This window comes from Haliotis cracherodii, unplaced genomic scaffold (genome assembly GCF_022045235.1).
Source record: "Haliotis cracherodii isolate W230 unplaced genomic scaffold, xgHalCrac1.p SCAF_4, whole genome shotgun sequence".
Lineage (NCBI taxonomy): Eukaryota > Metazoa > Mollusca > Gastropoda > Lepetellida > Haliotidae > Haliotis > Haliotis cracherodii.
Genome location: NW_027266297.1, coordinates 65267092 through 65292583, shown reverse-complemented (window position 1 = coordinate 65292583; position 25492 = coordinate 65267092). Strand labels below are relative to the sequence as shown.

The 25492-nt window shown below is 41.3% G+C and overlaps 1 protein-coding gene across 1 annotated transcript; it reads right to left on the bottom strand.

Moving 5' to 3' along the window:
• Positions 1-806: 806 nt before the first annotated feature.
• On the bottom strand, positions 807-25204 carry LOC139479998 (pancreatic triacylglycerol lipase-like). The gene is made up of 11 exons (XM_071262966.1): positions 25084-25204; positions 21931-22196; positions 21068-21214; positions 18138-18246; positions 17592-17708; positions 14171-14287; positions 10194-10309; positions 5081-5213; positions 3596-3719; positions 2310-2510; positions 807-940 (listed from the first exon to the last, which is right to left on the bottom strand). The coding sequence occupies exons 1-11, from the start codon at positions 25151-25153 to the stop codon at positions 871-873; spliced, it is 1470 nt and encodes a 489-aa protein (XP_071119067.1). The 5' UTR covers positions 25154-25204; the 3' UTR covers positions 807-870.
• Between the last annotated feature and the right edge of the window lie 288 nt (positions 25205-25492).

The following is a 25492-nucleotide window of genomic DNA, read 5'->3' as shown; positions in this document are numbered from 1 at the left end:
ATAAATAAATCAAACTATTTGAATTTGGAATATGTGTCCATCATAATTACCTTGCCTTACCACGGGTGGCCCCTAAGGTGCCGCGATTCGCCGTGAGTTGCGTTCCTCGGGCACGCCAGAAACCTATGATTGTGGGTTCGAATCCCGGTTCGCCCCGATTATGTTTCTAGGTTTGTCAGCACCATACCCGTGCTCGTGGGTTTCACCGAAGTGGTAAACGTTTGAGACCTGCATCACTTCGGGCTTTCTTCCCACATTAAGCTGACACGCCTTGATATAACTGTAATCCTGTTAAAGGGCTCACTCACTCGCACCACTGTCTGAGCATCGTGTTCTTTGGGTTCCTGGTCAGTTCAACCTAAACCAGTCGACAAAGATTAAACAGGTACAAAATAGGTATTAATTAATTAGTTATAGAATACACATCATTGTAAACGTAAACTGCAATTAAAACAGGAAAATCCCGTGTTTACAATTGCAGCACTTATGCCAAGTAGGAAAATCGACATTATAAGACAGAACACGATATATGACACTATTGGATAAGTTAGTAAGAATGCAGCAATATTCCAGTGATATCATGGCGGAGGACATACAAATGGTCTAGAAATTAGTTTCACCCTTGTGTTGTGGCCAATCGAAACTGGGATTTCGGCATGAAGAGCAAACGCTTTAGCTACAGTGCTACCCCGCCACCCAAAGACATTATTGGACGTGAATACAATGGAGTATAGCCATAGGGTGTGAATACTCGTGTCACATTTCATTTCAATGTTAACCGCCTTGAATAACCAAACATCACAACCAAGTACAATAATTGTTTTATTCCATTTAATTTCAAACATGATTGGTCAACGGAGGAAGGAGGGATCAACATAGCTGACTCAGCTGTTTCGGAGAGTTGTTGGGGACGGGCATGTTGTGTCCGCAAATGTGGATCCTGCAACAGTTGCCAATGAGTGAATGAGTGAGTGAGTGAGTTAAGGTAAACCAAAAAGCACTAGTAGGTTGCTAACGAATCAAGGACCGTTGTCGGTTGGAACATGTCCAGTGCATAGGGAGATGTTTTGTTTGCTTGTTTGATGTTTAATGCCACACTCAGCAATATTCCAGCTATATGACGGCGGTCTGTAAGTAATCGAGTCTGGACCAGACAATCCATTGATTGACATCATGAGCATCGATCCTCGCAATCGTGATACGATGACATTGATTAACCAAGTCAGCGAGTCTGATCCCGTATGTCTCCCCTAATCGACTTTTACGTCAAGCATGGGTTGCTGAAGACCAATTATACCCCGGATCTTCACGGGTCAGCAGGGAGACGAATGTGTCGCTTCTGTTTCGGTAATGCTGCTTTTTGCAGAAGGAGAATCTATATGGCACCGAGGACTAAGATGTACTCTTAAATCCTTACAAAATTTTACATTGCAAAATGGTTCTTACGTGCCTTCTAAAAAAGTACAAATCATTTGAATTTTCTTTTAAACTTTGCGTATTAGAAGTAGAACAAAACAATTGTGCTCCAGATTATAAATACATGATCATACATGCACAGGCAGATATTCCCTAACGAGTATATGAATAATTGATGTAACTCATAACATAAGGCTAAAACTGAAAATGTAATTTCCTGTGGTAATGGTATTAGAATCGTAAGCCATATAAACACGGACGGATTTGTTTATCCTTTTAGGATTATCAAGGTTTGCGATTTGGAAACCATATTTTGCCCTAAATAAATTAATATCGCAGTGTTGCATACATATTAGTCTGACAATAAGGATTGTTTTCATGTTTGATATATCCCATGTGTACATGCAAACACGTGAAGATCCGGGGTCGAATTGGTCTTCAGTAGCCTATGCTTGTCGTAAGAGGCGACTAACGGGATAGGGTGGTCTGTGTCGCTGACTTGGTTGATCTATGTCATCAAGTCACAATTGGTGCTCCTGGTGTCAGTCACTGTAATGTCTGGTCCAGACTCGATTATTTACAAACCGCGTTCATATAGCTGGGATATTGCTGAGTGCGGCGTTAAACATAAAACAAACTAACACAGAAATGTACGTATAATACTGAGATAGGCCACTGTTATAAATAAAACGGGAACTTCCCACCTTTCTCATTAACAAGCTTAACTCTTCCCGAATATGACTGACAGTTAGCCGAATACCGTGACAGATGATCATGTTTACGGGGTTTGCAGCAAACAGATATATCAGCCATACATACTTATTATGCCTGCCTCAAAGAAACGTTTGTCCTAAATCAGTTTTAACCATAATTTATCGTTTTATCCAACTTACGATTTCGCTTCTTCGCCACTGGCAATGACAGCACCGTCCAGGAAGACATATGGCTTGCGAAGGCCTAACGGATTCCAGTCAAGAGGCTTATACCAATGGGATGAGTGACTCCACCGGAAGGTAATCCGCGATATGTCGCCAAGGTTTGTCTGTGACGTCACAATGAAACTGAAGGTGCGTCCCGGGATCACATCGATGTCACTTGGGAGAACAAAATAGAAAAAATGATGCACAAGTGGAATTTTCTAAATCTTGTTTATATTACTAAAGAAACCAAAACATTCCATTTGGTGAGTAGGTTTCCGTAAATTTGTGGTAGACCTATTTGTATTTGATCTGGTTTACAAAGCAAAGCATGAAATGCATTTTTACATTATTGTCTATTTATAATAACCAAAAAAATATATGTTTAATAATACAATTGAAAGTATGTTAAATAGCTCAGGCAGTTGAATCATGCACAAGGTATTCGTGTCCTGCCTGTCATCAATGCTGTTGACGTTGTCGCGGTACATGCATGTGTGCTGTTCCTGGTTTACCTAACGTCAACGCTAAACCAGTTAAAGGTAATCATTGCAAACATGTGTATTGGGGTTGAGGGGTTGAGGAATAGCCTCGGTCGCCTATAATGCAGAAGATCATTGTTCGATCCAGAACATGAGACCGCCTCCTTGGTCAAGTGAATAGACTTTCTGCCCGGAGAGTGGAAGGTTGGTGGTTCAATCTCCGGCCGCGTCATGCCAAAAGGCGTAAAAAGATGGTACTTGTTGTTATCGGGCCTGGCGTTCTGTGTGAATGGGATAAAACAATGACTGACTGGCTTTGAGTCAGTCTACTGTGTTCTGAGTAGGATATCCATGTACAACTGTATACGATATGTAACTGTATACTGCTATATGGTGTCTCATGATCAGTGAGCTGGCGTCATGAGTCTGGACTAGTAGAAGCCCCAACAATCGCACACACACACGCTCACATACACGTGCATCATTATATAAGTGCAATAATATTGAACGCGGCGTTAAAACCCATTCCGTCAACAAACATGGGCGCAATATGGGCAGACCAATACATTTCAAGAACTAGAGCATACATCTGCTGTTATCCGTAGTGTTGGTTAAAGATATACTTTTCCAGATTTGTCCACACTGCAAATGTGACGAAGTCATTATTTGTTCTCACCATTTGGGAAGAAGCATGAGAGCAATACTTACATGCAGTAGCCGTTTCTGAACACCTGTATATGACTTGACACCTTACCTTGGACACGCTATCCATACACCTACCCGCTGGTCAGCTGAATCTCGCCACTCTGGCCTCCAGTTCCGATAAGTGTTACAAACAGGTTGCCCGTCTCTGTCCGTGCTGCGGCCGGCTTGCCGAAAGACAGTTTCACTTGATAGTGGAAGCCTGAAAGAACATATAGTGCACGGGAATAATGAAGCGGACCTTCAATGCTTACAGGTTAGTGTTGTTCTCGAGGAACTCGTTTTTATTTCTGCGACTGTGAGGTGAGCGGACAACAAGACGCAAGCTTCAAGAACCACTTGGTCATTCGTAACGCAGTACCAGCAATCAAGTACGGAACATTTCTAAACACAAATGCGCAACTTTTGACTAAGGGTTTAGCGATGCCATGAAACTAGTCGAAAATTTGCAAGCACATAAAAGCGACTAAATACGTTTCCATAATCACAAGAAGACTCTGCTAAAAGCAGAGTTGTATGATTCCAACTACATCATGAGAATGTCCTTATTAATCACCATCAAATGGTGTTGGTAAAAGAACAAGGGAACATATGGTACGAGTCGAAACAGGGAGTTTTCGTCATTGATGCGTTAAATTTGAAAACATCCTTACCATTTTCAAATGCAATGCAGAGCATTCACTACCAGGTCAAATATCAAACAGTCAAATATCTTAAAGCAGCTAGCATTCCTTTTCTTTTCCATAATATGTTAGCAACCACTTTTTAAACACATGCTAATGATGTAGTCGGAATCGTACTGTGCTTTTGGTAGAAATTGCTTATGATTATGGAAATTGCTTTGGCCCTTTAGTTAATAATTCACCCCGGGCTGAAGGATACACTTTTTCTGAAGGATTCCATTGGACGTACGAGGAAAAATAGCGGTGAAACTAATAAACATGAATCAGTGAAAATCAATGATGACACCAGGTGTTCGCGAAAAGGGTAAGCATGTCCTGCCACTCACATAATTGTTATGAAAAATATGTGTTTGTTGCCTGACACCGCAGCGGAATATTCCTGTCATTTCTGTCATGCGACGGCGACATGTACGCATCCCAGACAATCAGGTCATGGACCAGAAATCCAGTTACATGACAGGCAATGATTGGGTAATTTTGTCCTAAACTAATGCCCTCTTATGTCAGGGCAATCTTTTTCATGATAATTTTATCATAATAACTATTTTGTCATTTCGCAGAATGGAGAATAGCTGTAACAGGTATGTTCATTGTGTATGATGAACGATACTGATGATCGTTTCTTGCGTTGGTTTATATGTCAGTATCTGTGTCAGGGGTTTATAATTAGTAGTAAATGAGTGAGTTAAATTAGCATCAAACTTTTTATGTCAATCTCAACTACCCAAATGTACCTATACAATTTATGCGAGGTGTAACACTTATTAGAGTAGAGAATTTAGATTTAATAAAGATATTGCCTGCTCTGTCTAAAGTGAGCCGAGGCTGATTTAACTGACCTCAGTGAAATGGGAAGCTTGATTTAGTTAAATCTACTCACGGCAGAATGGTCCGTCTCCACCTGTCTGGAGGAAGTACTTCACTAAGGTCTGGTGACCGCTTGGTTTTACACGGTCGGCATGAAAACCCATGGAGCCACACCCCTTCCCGCTACAAGGCATACATCTGCCGTTCTGTAAAGTGCATATGCATTGTTATTTGTTTGAATCGTAATTTAATAAAAAGTCCAACGACTCCAAAATAGGTTTCCTTTTATTTTCTCCTCCATATGTATTTTTCCATCATTGGAAATAAAACAATTCCGATGAAAGTTGGAAAATTAATCCAGAAATGACATTTTTATTGTTCTGGATTTATTGCTTGCCTTCATTCAAAGCGAAGAGTGAGCAGAGGTGCACTGAGCGAAAGATAGTTATCTATAACTTGCACTTCCCTTCACATCATGACTAGGCATCTAATGGCAGTTTACCCTGATACCGGCATAATATAAAGCGGACGACCTTCATGTGTCTGTATTGCTACAGGAACCTACAGAGCCATCTTTGACCTGTTTTTCAAAACAAATCTGTATTCAAGTATTTGATTTCCATCATGCTGTCTTTATTATATTACTCTCTAAAAACGCAGGCGATATTCGAAAATGAAATATGATAATAGAAATACGAAGAGGCATCGAGTGTTCGTAATGGATGCATAAGACAAATGCATGTAACATGAAAATCAACAGAACAATCAACATGTAGCGGTGTGTTGTCAGAGTGCAAACAACCAAGAAAAACTACGTGGCGCGCAATACAAAAATGAACGTTTGAGATGACTTGATCAATAATGAGTCATTCCCCTACGATTGGTGATTGGCGTGACATGAAAAAGCTTCCATTGACAATTTGAAGGTATCTTATCCACTATTGCAGCGCCTCTCCCAGTTCGGTTAATGTTGCGTTGGCTTTTGACGTCGGTGTACACGTCACCCGATCATGATGTGTTCTATGGGGAAAGGTCAGGACTCATGGCTGGCCATTGGGATGTTCTGCTGCTGTAAGCACGACCGTTTATCGCCTTATCCGTGGACCAGCAAGCCACGCAAACGGCACAACGCAGGAGCCAGTATGTTGTCTAGGGGGTACTGTCCAGTGACCCTTCCATGAACAATATGTAGTTGCGTTCTGGCAATCATAGTGATCCCGCCCCATGTCAAAACCCCAAATATGTCTTGTTGCCTTACGCATGACGTTCGTTAAGACGCCTCCATATCACACAGTGAATCTGGACTCATCCGAAAACACCACACGAAACCATCAGAGATTCCCCACGTTTCTACTCTCTAAACACCATTGGTGTCTTGTTAGAATGTGTCGATTTGTTGACTGTTTCTAATCGTCCAGACACTAACTTGAACTCTGGTGGCCTGGCACAAGTGAACAGCGATTTTATTGGCTCATGGGTATCTTAAAGCGTGGATTTTGATTAATCTGTTGTTGACCTAGGGGCCCGATTATTAACATCATATTTCTGCAGAAACCTATTCCACAAACGGCAAATCACGGACTGAGACACATTGAACATATTGGCTACTCGCTGAGTGCCGCCAGTTTGAATGCCAATATCCCTTTGGCGTTCATCGCTTTATAGACGATACATTTCCAATCTGATGACAAATACTGCATTAAAACAAGAGTAGAGAGTTTCGCATTACTATAGATAATGAAAATCATCAATACTAATGGTTTAGAGCGATCTTCGCCAAAGTGTCAAAATCAAGAATGACGGCCAGCCCCATCCCAAACCATCCACTTGCACGGAGATATTTTTTGGGTCCACGCTCACGTGTTTCGGTTTTGTTAGGGCGTTGGGTTTTGGTTATCTGGATCTTTCCTCTGAATCATTTCATGATCCCCTACTTTGTTTTGAGAGTATATATCATCTTATTGTTCAGTGTCCATCGTATGTAGTGGGCGAGAGTGTCAGTGATCTGACCGTTAATGATAAAATAAAGACACGAATAATCAACCAGACTAATAGAAACTCATTTCCCAAGGATAATGAAAGGGGACAGTATATGACATATGCAGCAGGAGAATTGGTGATAACAAGAACCTAAGCGTTCTGGTCAATTTCTTTGCCTTTGAGATTCAGGAAACATATGGATAGGACCAAGTGGTGCCACAGTTAAGCAATTCGAAACTCCTAGGGTTCTGATTGACATGAAGGATGCGGTGTTATTAACAGGAAATTATCAGATATGTTTGTATAACAGCTGCAAGTTCATGGGTGACTGTACCTATCTAGTTATCTAGTTGCCTTGACCTTTACGTACTCCTCTGTTTAGAGAATGCCAGGTGCTGGCGGTCATACCTATCACACATGATCTATGGTCTAGTGGATAAAGTTAGGTCTGGGTCAGGATACTATGTCTGCGGGGGGATCCATGTTAAGAAATCTGTCATGGTATCTCAGTGGGCTATAAAATATATAAAAACGGCGTATTTCCGGTTGAGTACACGCAGGCAGATGCCCCCCCCCCCCCCCCAACACATACATACACACACACACGCACGCACGCACGGACGCACGCACGCACGGACGCACGCACGCACGCACGCGCGCACGCACGCACGCACGCGCGCGCGCATGCACTTCGCTATAAAAGTGCAATAGTCTTGAATGCGATGTTATTCCCAGGTGGCCCGGGATTCGCTGTGCAGAGTTGCGTCCCTTGGGCAAGCCAAAAACCTATGATTGTGGGTTTGAAACCCGGTTTGCCACGATTATGTTTCTAGGTTTGTCAGCACCATACCCGAGCTTGTGGGTTTCACCGAAGTGGTAAGCGTCTGAGACCTGCATCACATTAAGCTTTCTTCCCACATTAAGCTGACACGCCTTGATATAACTGCAATACTGTTGAAAGCGTCGTTAAACCAAACCCACTCACTCACTATTCCCCATTTCACCTCAACATCTCACTGGTTGAAATGTTTCACTGATTTAGCGGTCTAAATGTTTTACACATCAACCGTTTTCATTATTCTCTCACGAGAAGGAATACCTTACAGTTACTATGTGAAGGGTGCTTGCTTTTACCGAACACGTGACAATTCCTTATACGGTTTTACCTTACAATTGTCTTAATTTGATACTTTCATAATATTTCGGGTCGCATGAACAAACATTTACCCACTTCAGGTCAAATTACAAGGTTAAATTTATCCTCTGATTGTACTCAGAATCATGTTGTCGGTGTGTGGGACATCTGACTGCATTTAGTGACCTTATGACAATGAACGGCAAGGGAGACTCTAAATTAGCTTATAGAGTAGCTTCCCTTTCATGAAGGACAATTACTCTGGCGGGCAGACTGATGGAGTTATTTAAATACAATGTTTATTCCTGACACAGGATATCTACCATCCCAAGACACGGTGACAGCATCTATGTAGTGGTGACACATACTTGCTTAATCACTACGTTGTGTATATGACATGCTTGTGGTCAAAATTTATGTTATGATATCTGTAACCGAAAGATTTGATTATTTCGGATTGCGATCTGAGTTTTAAAACTTCACAGGGAAGGGAGGTAACTCCGAAGTTGGCACGGCGGTTCGATGGGTCCGGTGTGCTTTACTGCGGTGAAGTTACCACATTGTGGCTATTTGGGGGTCAGAAAGTTTGTAAGTATGATAATGTTAAGTGAGCAACATCCAACCATTGTATAATATACACCTGACATTGCCAAATTCAACAATAATGTGCAGTTATATCTAACCATGCTAACATGTCTGAAATAATTTTTACCTAAGAAGCACTTCAGTTCACTGTGGGTATTTTTATTATTATGATGATGATGATGATGATGATGATGAAGTTATTACATTCAAGGTCACGTTTTCTGTATATTGCATGTTTAATATGGTATTTGAATATCTAGACTGAGTGGAAACATTTTATTTGTTTTAACTTGAACCGACGACTAGATCAAAGAATACAATATACAAAACACTGCGGTGTAAACAAAATATGAAGATGAAGTGAAAAAATCGAGTACAAGAAACAACGCCCCTTTTGTTGTGCCCACAATATCATACCAAAACATTGTACTGTAAAAAGACTACAGCTTACGATTCAAACAGTTCTCTCAAGTTACAATTGTCATAAGGTAACAATGAGCCATACGCGGATCAGTCACCTAACACAGTCGTAAGGGGCAAGGGTGATCCCCGCCGTCTCAAACACCAAAGGTCGCGCAGCGTCTCTCTGTGGAGCGAGGATCCGGTTTTCGAATTCGGATTTGCGCCGATTTTGATTCCTGTCCGAATGTGCCGTCCGCACCAGCGCCACACACCTGACATAAGAGGGGCATAATTACAGTGGGCACAGGTGGCCCAGATTTATAAGGCGCAGCAATTCGCTGTGCAGACGTTTTGAAACTCGGGCACTCCAGAAACCTATGATTGTGGGTTCGAATCCCGGTTCGCCTATTTTATGTTTCAAGGTTTCTGATTTTTTCGTTGGTTTAGCTAAAGAGGTAAAAGTCTGAGACCTGCACTAAGGTCGGCTTTCCTCTAACATTGAGCTGGCACGCCGTGACAATAACTCACTCTTAACAAAAATAAATAAATGGATATTTGTGACGTGCTATAGGCCATCCGTTGAATCAGATCAAAAAGCGAACACCAGCATTACCCGGTCACCGGATCAGTGTGCACACTTTCTCAACTCCCTGGTGAGTCCAAGCTGCCTGCGAGGCGCTAGAAGGTTAACATTCAAACTACCCCCGGGTACCCATTCACTGCTGGTGAACAGAGGCATATTTCAAACAAGTCACGAAGGAGACGCTACATATGCCACATGTGGTTAAGTGTGGGGCAGGACCGAGGCCCCAAAAACTCTCAGGAGTCAAGCAAACGAACACGGTCACCCACGTACTGGTCTTCAATGAAATTCAGGCAGCGAGAAATATATATTTTTAAGTTGCAATAAGTAGAGACCACGAGCGCATGTATAACATTAAACATGCTGATGCAATGACAAGAACTATATTCTCACCCATGTAACAGTTTGATGGATCAGCTGTGATAGACATACTATAATGCTGAAAATGAATAAGCGTGGCGTACACTACCAGAACACTTAGGCTGATTTTGTACTACTCACATTGAAATCGTCATAGCTGTTGCATTTAAATCCTTCAAATGGGCACTTGGAGTTGATGGATTCCGTGAATAGCGCGTATGAACGTAGGTGGTTACAAGCCACGAACTGTTTCACACCTGCAAGATGCAAATAGCTTTAGGATTATCCATTACCTCTGGAAAGGTCTCCTGTCTGAAGTGGCAGAAACAGATGGAATCTATGATGTCACTTGTAATACGTCCCAAAGGAACTGGGTAGAATGTTAAGCTACACAAATAGTGCTGGTGTAAATATCGCCAAGCTGGTCTGCACACTCTGGTCATACACACGGTGCTGTCGTTTACTGAATACGCATTGAAGTAAACGAGGAAAAAATAATCTGGCAGTACATTTGCCTTTGGGAATTTGATATTTTTGTTTGAAAATCTATTTGGAAGGTAATATGGCTAGCAAGCCTCTTGATGTTGAAATATACCCTATTATCACATATCTTCATAACAGAACATTAAAGGCAGGGCGGGACAACTTCGGAATAGCTAGCAGTCCGGACTTGACCACACAGAAGGAAGCGAGCTGCAGAAACATTGCTTATATTACTAGAAGGATCTCAAGGAAATGAATCCAAATAATGTGTGTCCCAGTGTGTTCACATGTTCATAAAGCATGAATTTAACAACTAACACAATAAAGGTGTAAAATCTGCAAAGAGTATTTTGAGAAACCAGCTGAACACGAAGCTCAGAAAGTGTATTCGTCAACTGAAGATAAAGCACAGGTTTGTGCAAGTGCGTGGTTGTATACAGATGTGTGGAAGAACGTCACATGGCTGTATACAAGAGTGTGGAAGTACGTCACATGGTTGTATACAAGAGTGTGGAAGTATGTCACGTGATTGTATACAAGAGTGTGGTAAGACGGCACATGGTTGTATACAAGAGTGTGGAAGTATGTCACGTGGTTGTACACAAGAGTGGGGTAAAACGTCAGGTGGTTGTACACAAGAGTGGGTTAAAACGTCAGGTGGTTGTTTACAAGAGTGGGGTAAAACGTCAGGTGGTTGTACACAAGAGTGGGGTAAAAGGTCAAGTGGTTGTACACAAGAGTGGGGTAAAACGTCAGGTGGTTGTACACAAGAGTGGGGTAAAACGTCAAGTGGTTGTACACAAGAGTGGGGTAAAAGGTCAAGTGGTTGTACACAAGAGTGGGGTAAAACGTCAGGTGGTTGTACACAAGAGTGGGGTAAACATCAAGTGGTTGTACACAAGAGTGGGGTAAAACGTCAAGTGGTTGTACACAAGAGTGGGGTAAAACGTCAGGTGGTTGTACACAAGAGTGGGGTAAAAGGTCAAGTGGTTGTACACAAGAGTGGGGTAAAAGGTCAGGTGGTTGTACACAAGAGTGGGGTAAAAGGTCAAGTGGTTGTACACAAGAGTGGGGTAAAAGGTCAAGTGGTTGTACACAAGAGCGGGGTAAAACGTCAGGTGGTTGTACACAAGAGTGGGGTAAACATCAAGTGGTTGTACACAAGAGTGGGGTAAAACGTCAAGTGGTTGTACACAAGAGTGGGGTAAAACGTCAAGTGGTTGTACACAAGAGTGGGGTAAAACGTCAGGTGGTTGTACACAAGAGTGGGCTAAACATCAAGTGGTTGTATACAAGAAAGCGGTGGTACGTCATGTAGCTGTATAAAAGAATGTAATAATATGGCATATAGTTGTATACACGGGCGTGGTAATAATGCACGTCATATGATTATATACGGGAGGGTTGTAATGCGCATTTAGATTGATACAAGGCTGTAGATACATGTTGTTAAATATCACGTTTTATGATTGTTTTACAAAATGGAGATACCACATGACTGTGATGTAATATACAAGAATGTGGTCGCATGCCATATGACCGTATGCATTAAAGTATGTTGTATATATGGTCATAGTTTTGTACACAGAGATGAAGCACAAGGTCATACGGCTTTTTCGTACAAGAAAATGTAGAATTTGGCCATACAATTGACGAAATACTATAAATGAATATATATATCATTTCATTGTGTTGAAGATTGCATATGTCATATGGTTATTGGTACCGTGTGATGTCATTGTGTGCATTGGTAATTCTTATAAAAATGTTCATAATTTATGTTCCAAATCTACATCTTAAAACATGCTCAAAGATGCTCGAGTATTACAGTGGATCAGTTCGCACTCGACTAATGTGCCATTACGTCATATACAAGAAGAAAGGTAATCTGTCATAGGGAAGTATATAAGAAGGGAGGTAATATGTCATGGGGTGTAATAAAAGAAGGAAGGTAATATGTCATAGGGTATTATAAAAGAAGGAAGGTAATATGTCATAGGGTATTATAAAAGAAGGAAGGTAATATGTCATAGGGTATTATAAAAGAAGGAAGGTAATATGTCATAGGGTATTATAAAAGAAGGAAGGTAATATGTCATGGGGTATTATAAAAGAAGGAAGGTAATATGTCATAGGGTATTATAAAAGAAGGGAGGTAATATATCAAAGGGTAATATAAAAGAAGGAAGGTAATATGTCATTATAAAAGAAGGACGGTAATATGGCATAGGTATTATACAAGAAGGACGGTAATATGTCATAGGGTATTATAAATGAATAAAGGTAGTATGTCATAGAGTAATATTCAAGGGAGGTAATATGTCATGGTATAATATACAAGAAGAAAGATATGTCACAGGGTGAGGTGAGGTGAAATTGGGTTTAACGTGGCGTCCAAGATTATTGCACTTATATAGCGACGTGCATGCACGTGTGTGTGTGGCTGCTTGTACTAGTACGGACTGATGCCGATTTATAGTGCTAGCACACTGAGATATCATGCCGCAGTTTAACATGAATACCACACTCAGACACAGTATACTGACTCCGAGCCGACCAGTCCTTGTTTTAGACCTTTAATGCCGAGCGCCAGACAGGGTAACAACAAGTACCATCTTTTAACGTCTTTTGGTATGACGCGGCCGGGGATCGAACCCCGGACCTTCCGCTCTCCGGGCGGACGCTCTACCACAACACCACGGAGGCGGTCCATGTCACAAGGTAGTATACAAGAATGAAAGTTATATGTCATAGGGTAGTATACAAGAAGGAAGTTAATATGTTGTAGGGTAGTATATTGATTGTTGTTCCCCATGTGATATGGAATAAGGATTGAGCGAGTTAAAATTAACGCCGCATCAGAATTATTTCAGCCATATAGCGATTTACAAAAGAGAAGGTAATATGTCACATGGTAGTATACAAGAAGGATGGTAATATGTCATGGTGTACAGGAAGGAAGGTTATATATCATAGGGTAGTATACAAGAAGGAAGGTTATATATCATAGGGTAGTATACAAGAAGGTAGGTAATATGTCACGGGGTATTATACAAGAAAAAAGGTAATATGTTGTAGGGTATTATAGAAGAATGAAGGTAATATGTCACAGGGTATTATAGAAGAATGAAGGTAATATGTCACAGGGTATTATAGAAGAATGAAGGTAAAATACCCAAGGGTACAAAAAGGAAGGTAATATGTCATGGGGTAGTATACAAAAAGAAAGGTTCTATGTCGTAGGGTGTTATAGAAGAATTAAGGTAATATGTCATAGGGTATTATAGAAGAATGAAGGTAAAATGTCATATGGTATTATAAAAGATGGAGGGTAATATGTCATAGGGTATTATACAAGAATGAAGGTCAATATCCAAGGTTGCAAAAAGGAAGGTTATATGTCATGGGGTAGTATACAAGAAGGAAACTAATATGTCATACTGCTAGTATAAAAGAAGGAAGGTAGCATGTCATGAGGTACAAGAAAGAAGGTTATATGGCATGGGGTGCAAGAAGGAAGACAATTTATCATAGGGTATTATACAAGAAGGGAGGTAGTATGTCATGGGGTACAAGAAAGAAGGCTATATGTCATGGGGTGGAGTACGAGAACTCAGCACCGGGGTTAAACCAACCTTCCGCCACTCCACCAATGTTGATTTGAGTGATGGGACCCTTGTCACAGCCTGGTTGTGTCATTCCGCCATTAGGAAAGTAGTCCACGTGTCCACACGCCTGCCGCATCCCATAACCTTCAGGAAAAACACCAATAACTCCCAGCTACACAACAGTCTGTATTCACTCACCTTGGCATTTCATTATCCTAAATCGCCGCGAGTAGCTCCAAAATTGCTGATGCGACGTTAAGCAATAATCACTCACTCATTCACTATCTCAAAAATTCACATGGAAACATAGAATCATGAGTCGATTAAAGTAATGGCACTTTGAGATTTTGCCAAGGTGTGTATCAACTTTTATAGACGATTGTCGACAGATTTGACATAAACACATGAGGATGCACCAATTTATAACCAATACCTTTCTGAATAATTATTTACGCTACAGCACAAATTTGATGATGAAATAAACCTACCCTTATAGAAAGTGCTAGGGAACGTTACTGCACAAGACAATATCTCTCACGGTCTTCTGGATTACACTGCATCAACCAAGGCAGTCAGTGTATCAATATCAAGAAACCAGTCAGTGTGTCAAGATAAGGGGCAAGTCAGCGTGTCAAGGTGAGGGAACTATTCAATGTATCAAGATGAGAGAACGAGTCATTGTATCAAGATGAGAGAACGAGTCAATCAAGATGAAGGAACTAGTGAATGTTCGAAGATGAGGGAACGATCCACTGTATCACGATGAAGGAACTAGTGAATGTACCAAGATTAAGGAACAAAAAACTGTATTAAGATGAGGGAACGAGTCACTGTATCAAGATGAGGTAACAAAAAACTGTATCAAGATGAGGGAACAAGTCACTGTATGAAGATGAGGGAACAAACAGCTGTATGAAGATGAGGGAATAAGTCACTGTATCAAGATGAGGGAACAAGTCACTGTATCAAGATGAGGGAACGAGTCACTGTATCATGATGAGGAAACGATTCACTGTACCATGATGAGGGAACGAGTCACTGTATCAAGGTGAGGCAATGAGTCACTGTATGAATATGAGGGAACGAGTCACTGTACCATGATGAGGGAACGAGTCACTGTATAAAGATGAGGGAACGAGTCACTGTATCAAGATGAGGGGACGAGTCACTGTATCAAGATGAGGGAACGAGCCACCGTATCAAGATGAGGGAACGAGTAACTGTATGAAGATTAGGGAACGAGTCACTGTATGAAGATGAGGGAACGAGTCACTGTATCAAGATGAGGGAAGGAGTGAATGTATCAAGATTAGGGATCGAGCCACTGTATCAAGACGAGGGAACAAGTAACTGTATCAAGATGAGGGGATCAAGTCACTATATCAAGATGAGTAGACTAGTGAATGTATGAACAAGTCACTGTATCAAGGTGAAGGAATTAGTGAATGTTTCAAGATAAGGGAAGAAGTCACTGTATTAAGATGAGAAAACGAGTCAATGTATCAAGATGAAGAAACTTGTGAATGTATCAAGATGAGGGAACAAAAAACTGTATCAAGATTAGGGAACAGAAAACTGTATCAAGAGGAGGGAACAAAATACTGTATCAAGATGAAGGAACTAGTGAATGTATCAAGATGAGGGAAGAAGTCACTGTATCAAGATGTGGGAACAAGTCACTGTATGAAGATGAGGGAACAAACAACTGTATGAAGATGAGGGAATAAGTCACTGTATCAAGATGAGGGAACAAGTCACTGTATCAAGATGAGGGAACGAGTCACTGTATCATGATGAGGAAACGATTCACTGTACCATGATTAGGGAACGAGTCACTGTATCAAGGTGAGGCAATGAGTCACTGTATGAATATGAGGGAACGAGTCACTGTACCATGATGAGGGAACGAGTCACTGTATAAAGATGAGGGAACGAGTCACTGTATCAAGATGAGGGGACGAGTCACTGTATCAAGATGAGGGAACGAGCCACCGTATCAAGATGAGGGAACGAGTCACTGTATCAAGATGAGGGAACGAGTCACTGTACCATGATGAGGGAACGAGTCACTGTATAAAGATGAGGGAACGAGTCACTGTATCAAGATGACGGAACGAGCCACCGTATCAAGATGAGGGAACGAGTCACTGTATCATGATGAGGGAACGAGCCACCGTATCAAGATGAGGGAACGAGTCACTGTATCAAGATGAGGGAACGAGTCACTGTATTAAGATGAGGGAACGAGTCACTGTATCAAGATGAGGGGACGAGTCACTGTATCAAGATGAGGGAACGAGCCACTGTATCAAGGTTAGGAAACAAAAAACTGTATCAAGATGAAGGAACGAGCCACTGTATCAAGATGAGGGAACGAGTCACTGTATCAAGATGAGGGAACGAGTCACTGTATCAAGATTAGGAAACAAAAAACTGTATCAAGATGAGGGAACGAGTCACTGTATCAAGATGAGGGAACGAGTCACTGTATCAAGATGAGGGAACAACTCACTGTATCAAGATGAGGGAACGAGTCACTGTATAAAGATGAGGCAACGAGTAACTGTATGAAGATTAGGGAACGAGTCACTGTATGAAGATGAGGGAACGAGTCACTGTATCAAGATGAGGGAAGGAGTGAATGTATCAAGATTAGGGATCGAGCCACTGTATCAAGACGAGGGAACAAGTAACTGTATCAAGATGAGGGGATCAAGTCACTATATCAAGATGAGTAGACTAGTGAATGTATGAACAAGTCACTGTATCAAGGTGAAGGAAATAGTGAATGTTTCAAGATAAGGGAAGAAGTCACTGTATTAAGATGAGAAAACGAGTCAATGTATCAAGATGAAGAAACTTGTGAATGTATCAAGATGAGGGAACAAAAAACTGTATCAAGATTAGGGAACAGAAAACTGTATCAAGAGGAGGGAACAAAATACTGTATCAAGATGAAGGAACTAGTGAATGTATCAAGATGAGGGAAGAAGTCACTGTATCAAAATGAGGGAACGAGTCACTGTATCAAGATGAGGGAATGAGTCACTGTATCAAGATGAGGGAACAAGTCACTGTATCAAGATGAAGGAATTAGTGAATGTATCAAGATGAGGGAACGAGTTACTGTATCAAGATGAGGGAACAAAAAACTGTATCAAGATGAAGGAACTAGTGAATGTATCAAGATGAGGGAACGAGTCACTGTATCAAGATGAGGGATCGAGTCACTGTATCAAGATGAGGGAACAAGTCACTGTATGAAGATGAAAGAACCAGTCACCATATATTGTTTCACTTTGAGCTTTACGGGCACATTAAACTAACACGCCGTGATATAACTGGAATATTGTTCACAGCGGCATTAAACCCAACTAGCTCACTACCTGTATTGAGTTGAAAGATGAAAGGCGACAAGCCAGTGGTGGATATCCGTGTTGTCTCTTACCCAGTTTAAGAATCGATTCGCCGTCAGTGTGTATAATGTCCACAAACAGAGCATCAGTCGGATCGAGCCTCACTTTGATGTCTGTGTTCTGGAAGTACGGATCAGCTGGGTCCAATCCTGTCAACAGAGTGACATCAAAGTTCTTCATGTGAATAGCACATTAGCTGCTGTGAGACCCTTAAAGTTATAGTTAATTATTAAATATTCTGAATAAAATAGCATCAGGATTTTAATTAAACCCAGAATTTTGGGAAAGACCATACGGATTTTAACAGATCATGTAAACGTCCCATGGTGTCAAACGAGGGATTGCATGTAAATGTCTTCAAAGTGATTATTTACAAAAGTACAATCACGTGTTGAATAAATTTACCGACCTCCGCAATCACAACAGTGACGTCACAGGGCATTGCCAGCGGAATCAGATTAACGACTCCGTTCTGCTTGCTCGTTCCCCATGGCCCCCCAACTCGTGAAATGTTTCCCATTTTCCCCGACAACAGGCAGCGTTGTGTGACATCGTCAAGACCGACAGAGACATCGTACCTGTAATTCTGCCCACGTACTGGATTCTCTCCCCTGCATAGCCTGCAACGTGGGCTCCCAGACTGTGACCGAGGATATGGAAGTCTTCAGGTTTTGCCCCCGCCTTGGTCTGCAATGATAAATGACTACTACAGAACTCTGTGAAACAAACAACAAACAACGTCACTGACAGACCGATTCTTCCCGTCATGTAATCTGTTCTGAACACTACTATAATACGTACGTTATGGGCCTGTGTATGTACTAAATGTACTCCATGTACATCTGACCCGTGAAGTTCCGGAGTAGAATAGGTCTCCAGCAAACCATGCTTGCCGTAAAAGGCGACTAACGGGATCGGGTGGTCAGACTCGCTGACTTGGTTGATGCATGTCATCGATCACAATTGCGTAGATCGATGCTCATGATATCAATCATCGCCGTCATATAGCTGGAATATTGCTGAGTGCGGCGTTAAAGAACAAGCAAGCAACCAACCAACCAAACAAACAAACATGTACATCTCTTTAAAGCCATATTATATGTCCTACAACTATAATGCTAGTGGTATGTGCTTATATACCATACTATATACTATGCTATAAACTATGCCATATACTATACTATACTACACTATACTAAACTATGCTATGCTATGCTATGCTATGCTATGCTATGCTATGCTATGCTATGCTATGCTATAACTCTAGTGAGGGTATATGTATTATATGTACTACAATACTGTAACGCTAGCAGGGTGGTCAGATATAAATAATTCTATGTAATAGTACACTTTAACGCTAGCGAGGTGGTCATATATTGAATATACTAGTACACTGTGACGCCTACGGAACATATAATATATGTAACTTTCTCCCACACTACTAACCCATCATACAAAAACTACAAAAAAACAACTACTTAAAACATGAAATAAGAGATTGATGCGTTTGTTATTAGATTAAGAAAAGAAATAAAGTCATGAATTATTTCGCAAGTCTAGTTTGCCTCAGCTCTAGGGACAATGAGCATTGATTTGGGCTTCATTTGTATTATTTTTTGTATTTTATAGACATATATTTTTAAATGAGATAACAATTATTCTGAGCCTAGTATATGGAGTCTGAAGACACATCCTACATAACTACATAACGGTTTGACATGAGACATGCCCCTTCTTGTACTTACCACTCAACCCATTATTGGCACAAGCGCATTTATCATTGAAATAATTGTTTTATTTGGCCGTGACCCATTCCTAAAATTCCTTCCACGCTGTCGGTTTCAGTCGGTGGTCTTACATTGAACATAAAGCAGCATCTGGTGGCTCTAAGTTATTGCATTTCCTCCGGCGGACATAGCTTTTTGGACGACTGCTCGAACCAGGGAATTTGATTTTGTGTAGACGATAACAGAAACGATTTCTATCTTGGATAGATTCTAAAATATTAAAGGAGCCTAAGCCTTAATTACTAAATTTCGTGAGTACATCCATCGATTGAATATTTTTTGTAGTTGCATTAGCCATTTTCTTACACCTGATTACGGGAAACTGCCAATCTCGTAGCATCTCGTGCATGAAACACGGTTAATTGTCTTGAAAAATTGATACATGCTTGGCCCTACTAAAAACATGTTTGACATCGCTCAGCAATTGCTCCATAGCCATAAAAGGGTTTAAAATGCGTCATCGTAGGATTCTGACGTCCAGTAAATATTTTATGACATACGTGATTGCTTTTTTAGTGATACTATCTTTGTTGTCGGCAGATTGCAGGTGGATTATAAATTCCTAACATAGGTGAAAGATGTTAAGCTGAAATAATTAAAAAACGTCGTGGGATCCACTTTATGGTTTCAACTTCAATTAAGTTATAGTAGGTGAACACTTCTTTGATTTCTGAACGATATTCCAGGAGAACTAATGCCTGCTCTACAAAAGTCATCAACAGTCATTATATTAAGGAAGATAACTTATGGATGTCAACTTTCTTTATAATGAGGAACACAATGTTTCGGAGTACATGCTTACTCCTTCATCAGGCGAATAAATGCTATGAGGAAGAGAACGTATATATGTTATACTGACTATTCACATCTTCCCGAGGCAAAAGAGTTTACTGACTTTAAAAGTCCAGTTTCCACGCTTGCAGAACTTGGCTGGAATTACTGGGCTCGATCGTAGCGCCACCAGTGGTTATTACGAGTTATGTCCTTTCTATGCCTCTCCTATTGACCAATCAGATTCAACCTCTCGTATGACTTGTATTTGCTTCAAACAAAACGGTGGCGCCCAGACAAGACGATCTGATTGATAATCAAGATATATATTGTGATAAAAAGGGTCTTACATCGCAAATTGCATCAAATCACGTGAGCACCTTGATTAAAAGCATGAACAAATTTAGAAATTATCTGTTGACAACGAGTTAGCGGTGCACATGCCTTGCAAATCCTGCAATCGACAGAAATCTGCATGACACTTTACGAACCGGATTTCGATTTCGGTGCGCGATTTTGATCGGACTATGCATAGACTCGTTAGTCCAGCCAAACTGTAACTCCATAACACCAGCCTAGATCGGCAAGGGTGGAAACTGGACTTTTATAGTCAGTCAACTCACTTGCCTCGGGAAGATGTGTTTAACGCCGCACTCAGCAATATTACAGCTATCTGACGCTGGTGCAGGTACATGTCTCTAAGTAGGGTGCAGTGGTTGGATAGTGAGAAAGGGGATAGTGGAAGTGTACTGTTGTCGTCGAGGAGGAGCTAGCTGGAAAGAGATTGGTGTGTGTGTGTGTGTGTGTGGATGTTTGGGAAGGTGGAGGGGATTCGGAATTTGGAAGATGAAGATAGGGAACGGTTTGGAGCCGGACAAAGCAAATATCGGATTGGTAGGGAGTCGGGAAGAGCTGAGATGTTACTAGCGGGAGAGGAATGTTTAACTCACTTTGAGGTATGTAATCAGTTGAGCAATGACCGCCCCTACAATCCTGGTGTTGGCTGTGGCCTGGGTGTACGGGGGAGCCGAGCCGCCGCCCCAGTCGATGATGATGACGTTGTAGTCGTTGTTTTTCAGAAACTCGTCCTTCATTGTCTAAATAAAAAGAACAAACTTCACAAAGCCTCCGGTTAGACTTAGATTAGTGGAATCACTCCTCGGTCCCTCATACACCTTTCCACCCTTCCTGTGTTTTGCTCCACAACAATATGACACCAATGTGACGACGGCCTGTCATTAAATGACGTATGGGCCAGTAGTTGATCCACGGCGCCGGTACGATGACACTCACAAAACCAAGCAACAGAGTCTGCCAATGTGCCAGAGAGCAGAATTTGGTAATTGTCCTAACTGAACAAGTCGGTTAGACTAACCCACATATCCAAGCATGTATGGAAATAATTACATTTTTTGTAAATGATTGTGTCATATTGCAACTACGCATACACCATTTACACACAAACGCCCCCCCCACAAAACCCCCCAAAGAACCCCCCCCCCCCCAAAAAAAAAAAAAAAAAAAAAAAACCACCAAAAAAACACACAAAAAAACACCACCACCCAAAAAAAAACCAACAAAAAAAAACAGAAAAAAAACACACCAAAAAAACACACACAAAAAAACACACAACAACACACACACACACACACACACAAAAAAAACACATCTGAGGCGTAACCACCGCATGGGTTATCTGTCACATTTCAGGCAACGCTCCGTGGCAAGGTAATCTTATGCTTCACTGTTTTCTGTCTATCCAGCCTGTCATTTACACAGAGCCGATGCAAATGTTCTGCATTGACTTTCTTACGTGAAGCCATGGTTCCTTCCCCGTATCGATAAACCCGTGTGTGATCATCTTGGTAGGTTTCCGTGGGTCGAAATGGGACGACGACACCGACTTAGCACTACCGGCAGACAGGTACTGGGCCTTCACAGGGTTCAGCTTGGTGTACAGAAGGAACTGGACGTGGATGTGCAGAGGGGACTGTGGGAGGAAGTTGAGGGGTCGGTACAGGCTGAAGAATGGCGGGGCGGTGTCGAAACATCCCAGACCATCATAGCATACATTAGACCCTGAAACAATTGTGGTATCGATTATGGTTCTGTTCGTGGTGTAAGTTATATATGTGGTGCTTGTTTGTTTGTGTGTTGTTTAACGCCGCACTCAGCATATTCCAGCTATACGGTCTGTCAATAATAGAGCAACCGACTAGCAGGCTAGTCACGGAACAACCGACTGGTAGACTAGTCATTGTCCAACTGACCGTCAGGTACAAGCAACCGACTAGCAGGCTAGTCACGGGACAACCAACTGGTAGACTAGACATTTCCAACTTGGCCAGTAGGTGACAAAGCAACCGACTAGCAGGCTAGGCACAGAACAACTTACTGGTAGGCTAGGCATTGCCCAATTGGTCGGTAGGTGACAAAGCAACCGACTAGCAGGCTTGTCACGGAACAACTTACTGGTAGGCTAGGCATTGCCCAATGACCGATAGACTAATCACTACGTTATTGTATTACTCTCAGTACTTAAACGATTAATCTGTTGGCATTTCTTTGGATTTATATTTCTTCAAGATTTGACTAGCGAATGACTAAGGATCATAATACATGCCATGGTCAGTAATTAACGTAGTGATCGTACTCTTTCAGTTTGTTTCGACATTATAATCAGCTCTAACGAATCTGTCAATCAGTGTGTTATTAACACCAACAGTAAAGTTATTCAAACACGCCAGGGATACAGACAAGTTCGTTATATCCTATAATGTGTTATATTTTGAGTTATAATAATCACACGGTACTTTAAATTTGTGTCATTTTCTTTTACGTTTCTATCCAAGGTCACATGTACATATCTTTATATTTGACACATGATGTGTATTCATCTCTCAACACATTGTATATGTGCCAAACAATCTTCATGTGATGGATTCGTCTCATCCATCTCAGGACTCTTAAGTTGCATCTGCACATTTCTCTCACACCGGCGTCTACAGCTGGTGAGTTGGCTTCATATTATGTCGCGCCAGCTGGACGAAGAAGGGCATCTTCCGAGAGAAGGGAGTGAATCGACTTTAAGAGTCCAGTTTCCACCCTTACCGAAACAGGCCCGAATTTCTGGGCTCGATCGTAGCCCAACCAGTGGCTATTACGAGGTATGTCCTTTAAAACATGAAAAGATTTGGAAAATATCTGTCAACGCCCAGTTGACGATACACATGCCTTGCAAATCCTGCAATCCAACGAATTCGACACGGCAGTTGCCATGTTGTTTATGAACCGGATGTCGATTTCGTTACGGGATTTTGATTGGACTATGCATAGACTCGATAGTCAAGCCAAAATATAGCCTCATAATTCCAGTCTATTTAGGCCAGGGTGGAAACTGGACTTTTAAAGTCACTTAACTCCCTTGCCTTGGTAAGATTATAGAAGGTAAGCCCAAGGCTACTCATACGTTTACCACTTACACGTTAGACCAAAAGAGCAAACCATGAATAATAATTCGAAATCTGATCATAGACTGGATTCAACTGTGTACAGCGAATTGGGGCGCCTTAGGCTACCGGCATACCTGTGCCGTCGACACTACACGTTCATTGCTGTGTAACCAACCATAATTGAATGTTGTTTCATGCCATTGGCAGCAATATCCCAGCTACACCTCAGCAGGTAGTAAATAACCCCCCTGGACAGGCAAACAGTGTTTGACAATGGTAAGGAATGACCGTCGGGATACCGTGTCAGGAAGGTCGCATATCCGATCACCTAAGTCGGCTCTTACGACAAGCATAGGATCTTGGGACCTTTGCGGATTATCCCAGGGGTATTGTTCATGACAAGAGCGACTCTCCTCTTCCAGCGGTGGAGAACCTCGCCAGCATTCTACAGAGACTCCAACATGCGGATCAGATGCGCCTTGTAATATGGAATTATCAATACGGTAATGTTTCCATATTGTGTTTTTCCATAAAACACGACCTATAATTTGACAGTAATGACACTCAACATGTAATTTCGCTATTTCGTATTCGGTTCCTCATATGACATTGTTATTGGCCTTTTCCACTAAATTGCTGTACTCACTTGGATTTAATTAGCGCCGGTCGCCGTAACGCCAATAAATATCGATAATCACCCTCTGAGTGGTCTTTAGCCTGGCGTTTGTGCAAGCGAGACCTGATTAAACAAACCCCAAATCTTTCCTCTGTGAACCGGCTGTTCTATTAGTCAGCGGAACGACGTGCTTGTGGCAAAATAAACACTAAGAATGGATGGGTTAACGATGTTTCTCAGGAAAAGTATTTCAAAGCTTTCTTAATGGGGAGAAGGTGTAAAAACTGTCAATTCCCTTTGGAGTGAAACCTTTCAGTGTTTTAACAACAGACCGAAGAGAAAGCGTTTTTCGTTGATATGTGAAAATAACCAGATGTAGGAATTCGAATGCAGATGATCAAGTTTTAGATAGAGAACTAATAAATATCGCAAACAAAATACGACAAGGCAATATGGATTTTGTTTGCTGAAACAAAATGCATGTTTAATACAAAGATTTCTTCATTGGCATTTGAATTTAATAAAAGAAATGAACTTTAAAATCAAAATAATATTTTGAAGGATTAATATTTCCCTGTTTCCCAACAGGCTCCCTAACAAGTAGATCGAAATTTGAAATTTCATGTTATATAGACTAAACAGTCCCTTTGACAATACGTGCCCGTTATGCAAGACAGAACCTAAAATATTTGTGATTATGAGTTTGTAAAATGTTTTCAGTGAATCGCATATCAAGTAGCTCAGGTATGTAACAAAAACTGCTTTGCTATCCAGTATTCACAACATATGCGACATATTATAAATGCATCACTTTTTCAAATGCCTCTAAAGGTTGACCCTAAACACAGAAACGATATCGCAGGTCATAGAACTGCTTTAGAGGCTGTACGGCACTTACGCTTGTGGGTCTCTGCAGCTGTGGGAGTGGCTACCGCAAACAGACCCCACAGGACCAGCACGTGCAACATGGCTGACAGACCAGTGTTGGCTGGGTGTAAGAAAGAGTAACAGAATTCGGGAGCGGCTGATAAGACTCAGGATCGCGACCACGTTGAACTACAGAGTAAGAGATAGGCTTACATGGCGTCGAATGGAACGAATTGGTAATCTTGTCGTGCGCAAAGGTCACTACAACATGAAGACACTAAAAGAATAATATTTCGGAATGAAAGCCATATTTCTTTTTGTTCCATCCAAAATGTATTGATATATTGTTTACTTAAGAAGGTTTGATAGATAATAACGAAATCAAGCATTTTTGCTAAAAAAGGTTGAATATGTAATACAGAAATTGAACAAAATTTCTT

Coding starts and splice junctions, on each gene's coding strand:
- LOC139479998 (XM_071262966.1), bottom strand. CDS start 25,153: ATGTTGCACGTGCTGGTCCTGTGGGGTCTGTTTGCGGTAGCCACTCCC. Junction 22,197..25,083: donor AGCTGCAGAGACCCACAAGC/GTAAGTGCCGTA, acceptor CAATTGTTTCAG/GGTCTAATGTATGCTATGAT. Junction 17,709..18,137: donor GTACGTGGGCAGAATTACAG/GTACGATGTCTC, acceptor CTCTGTTGACAG/GATTGGACCCAGCTGATCCG.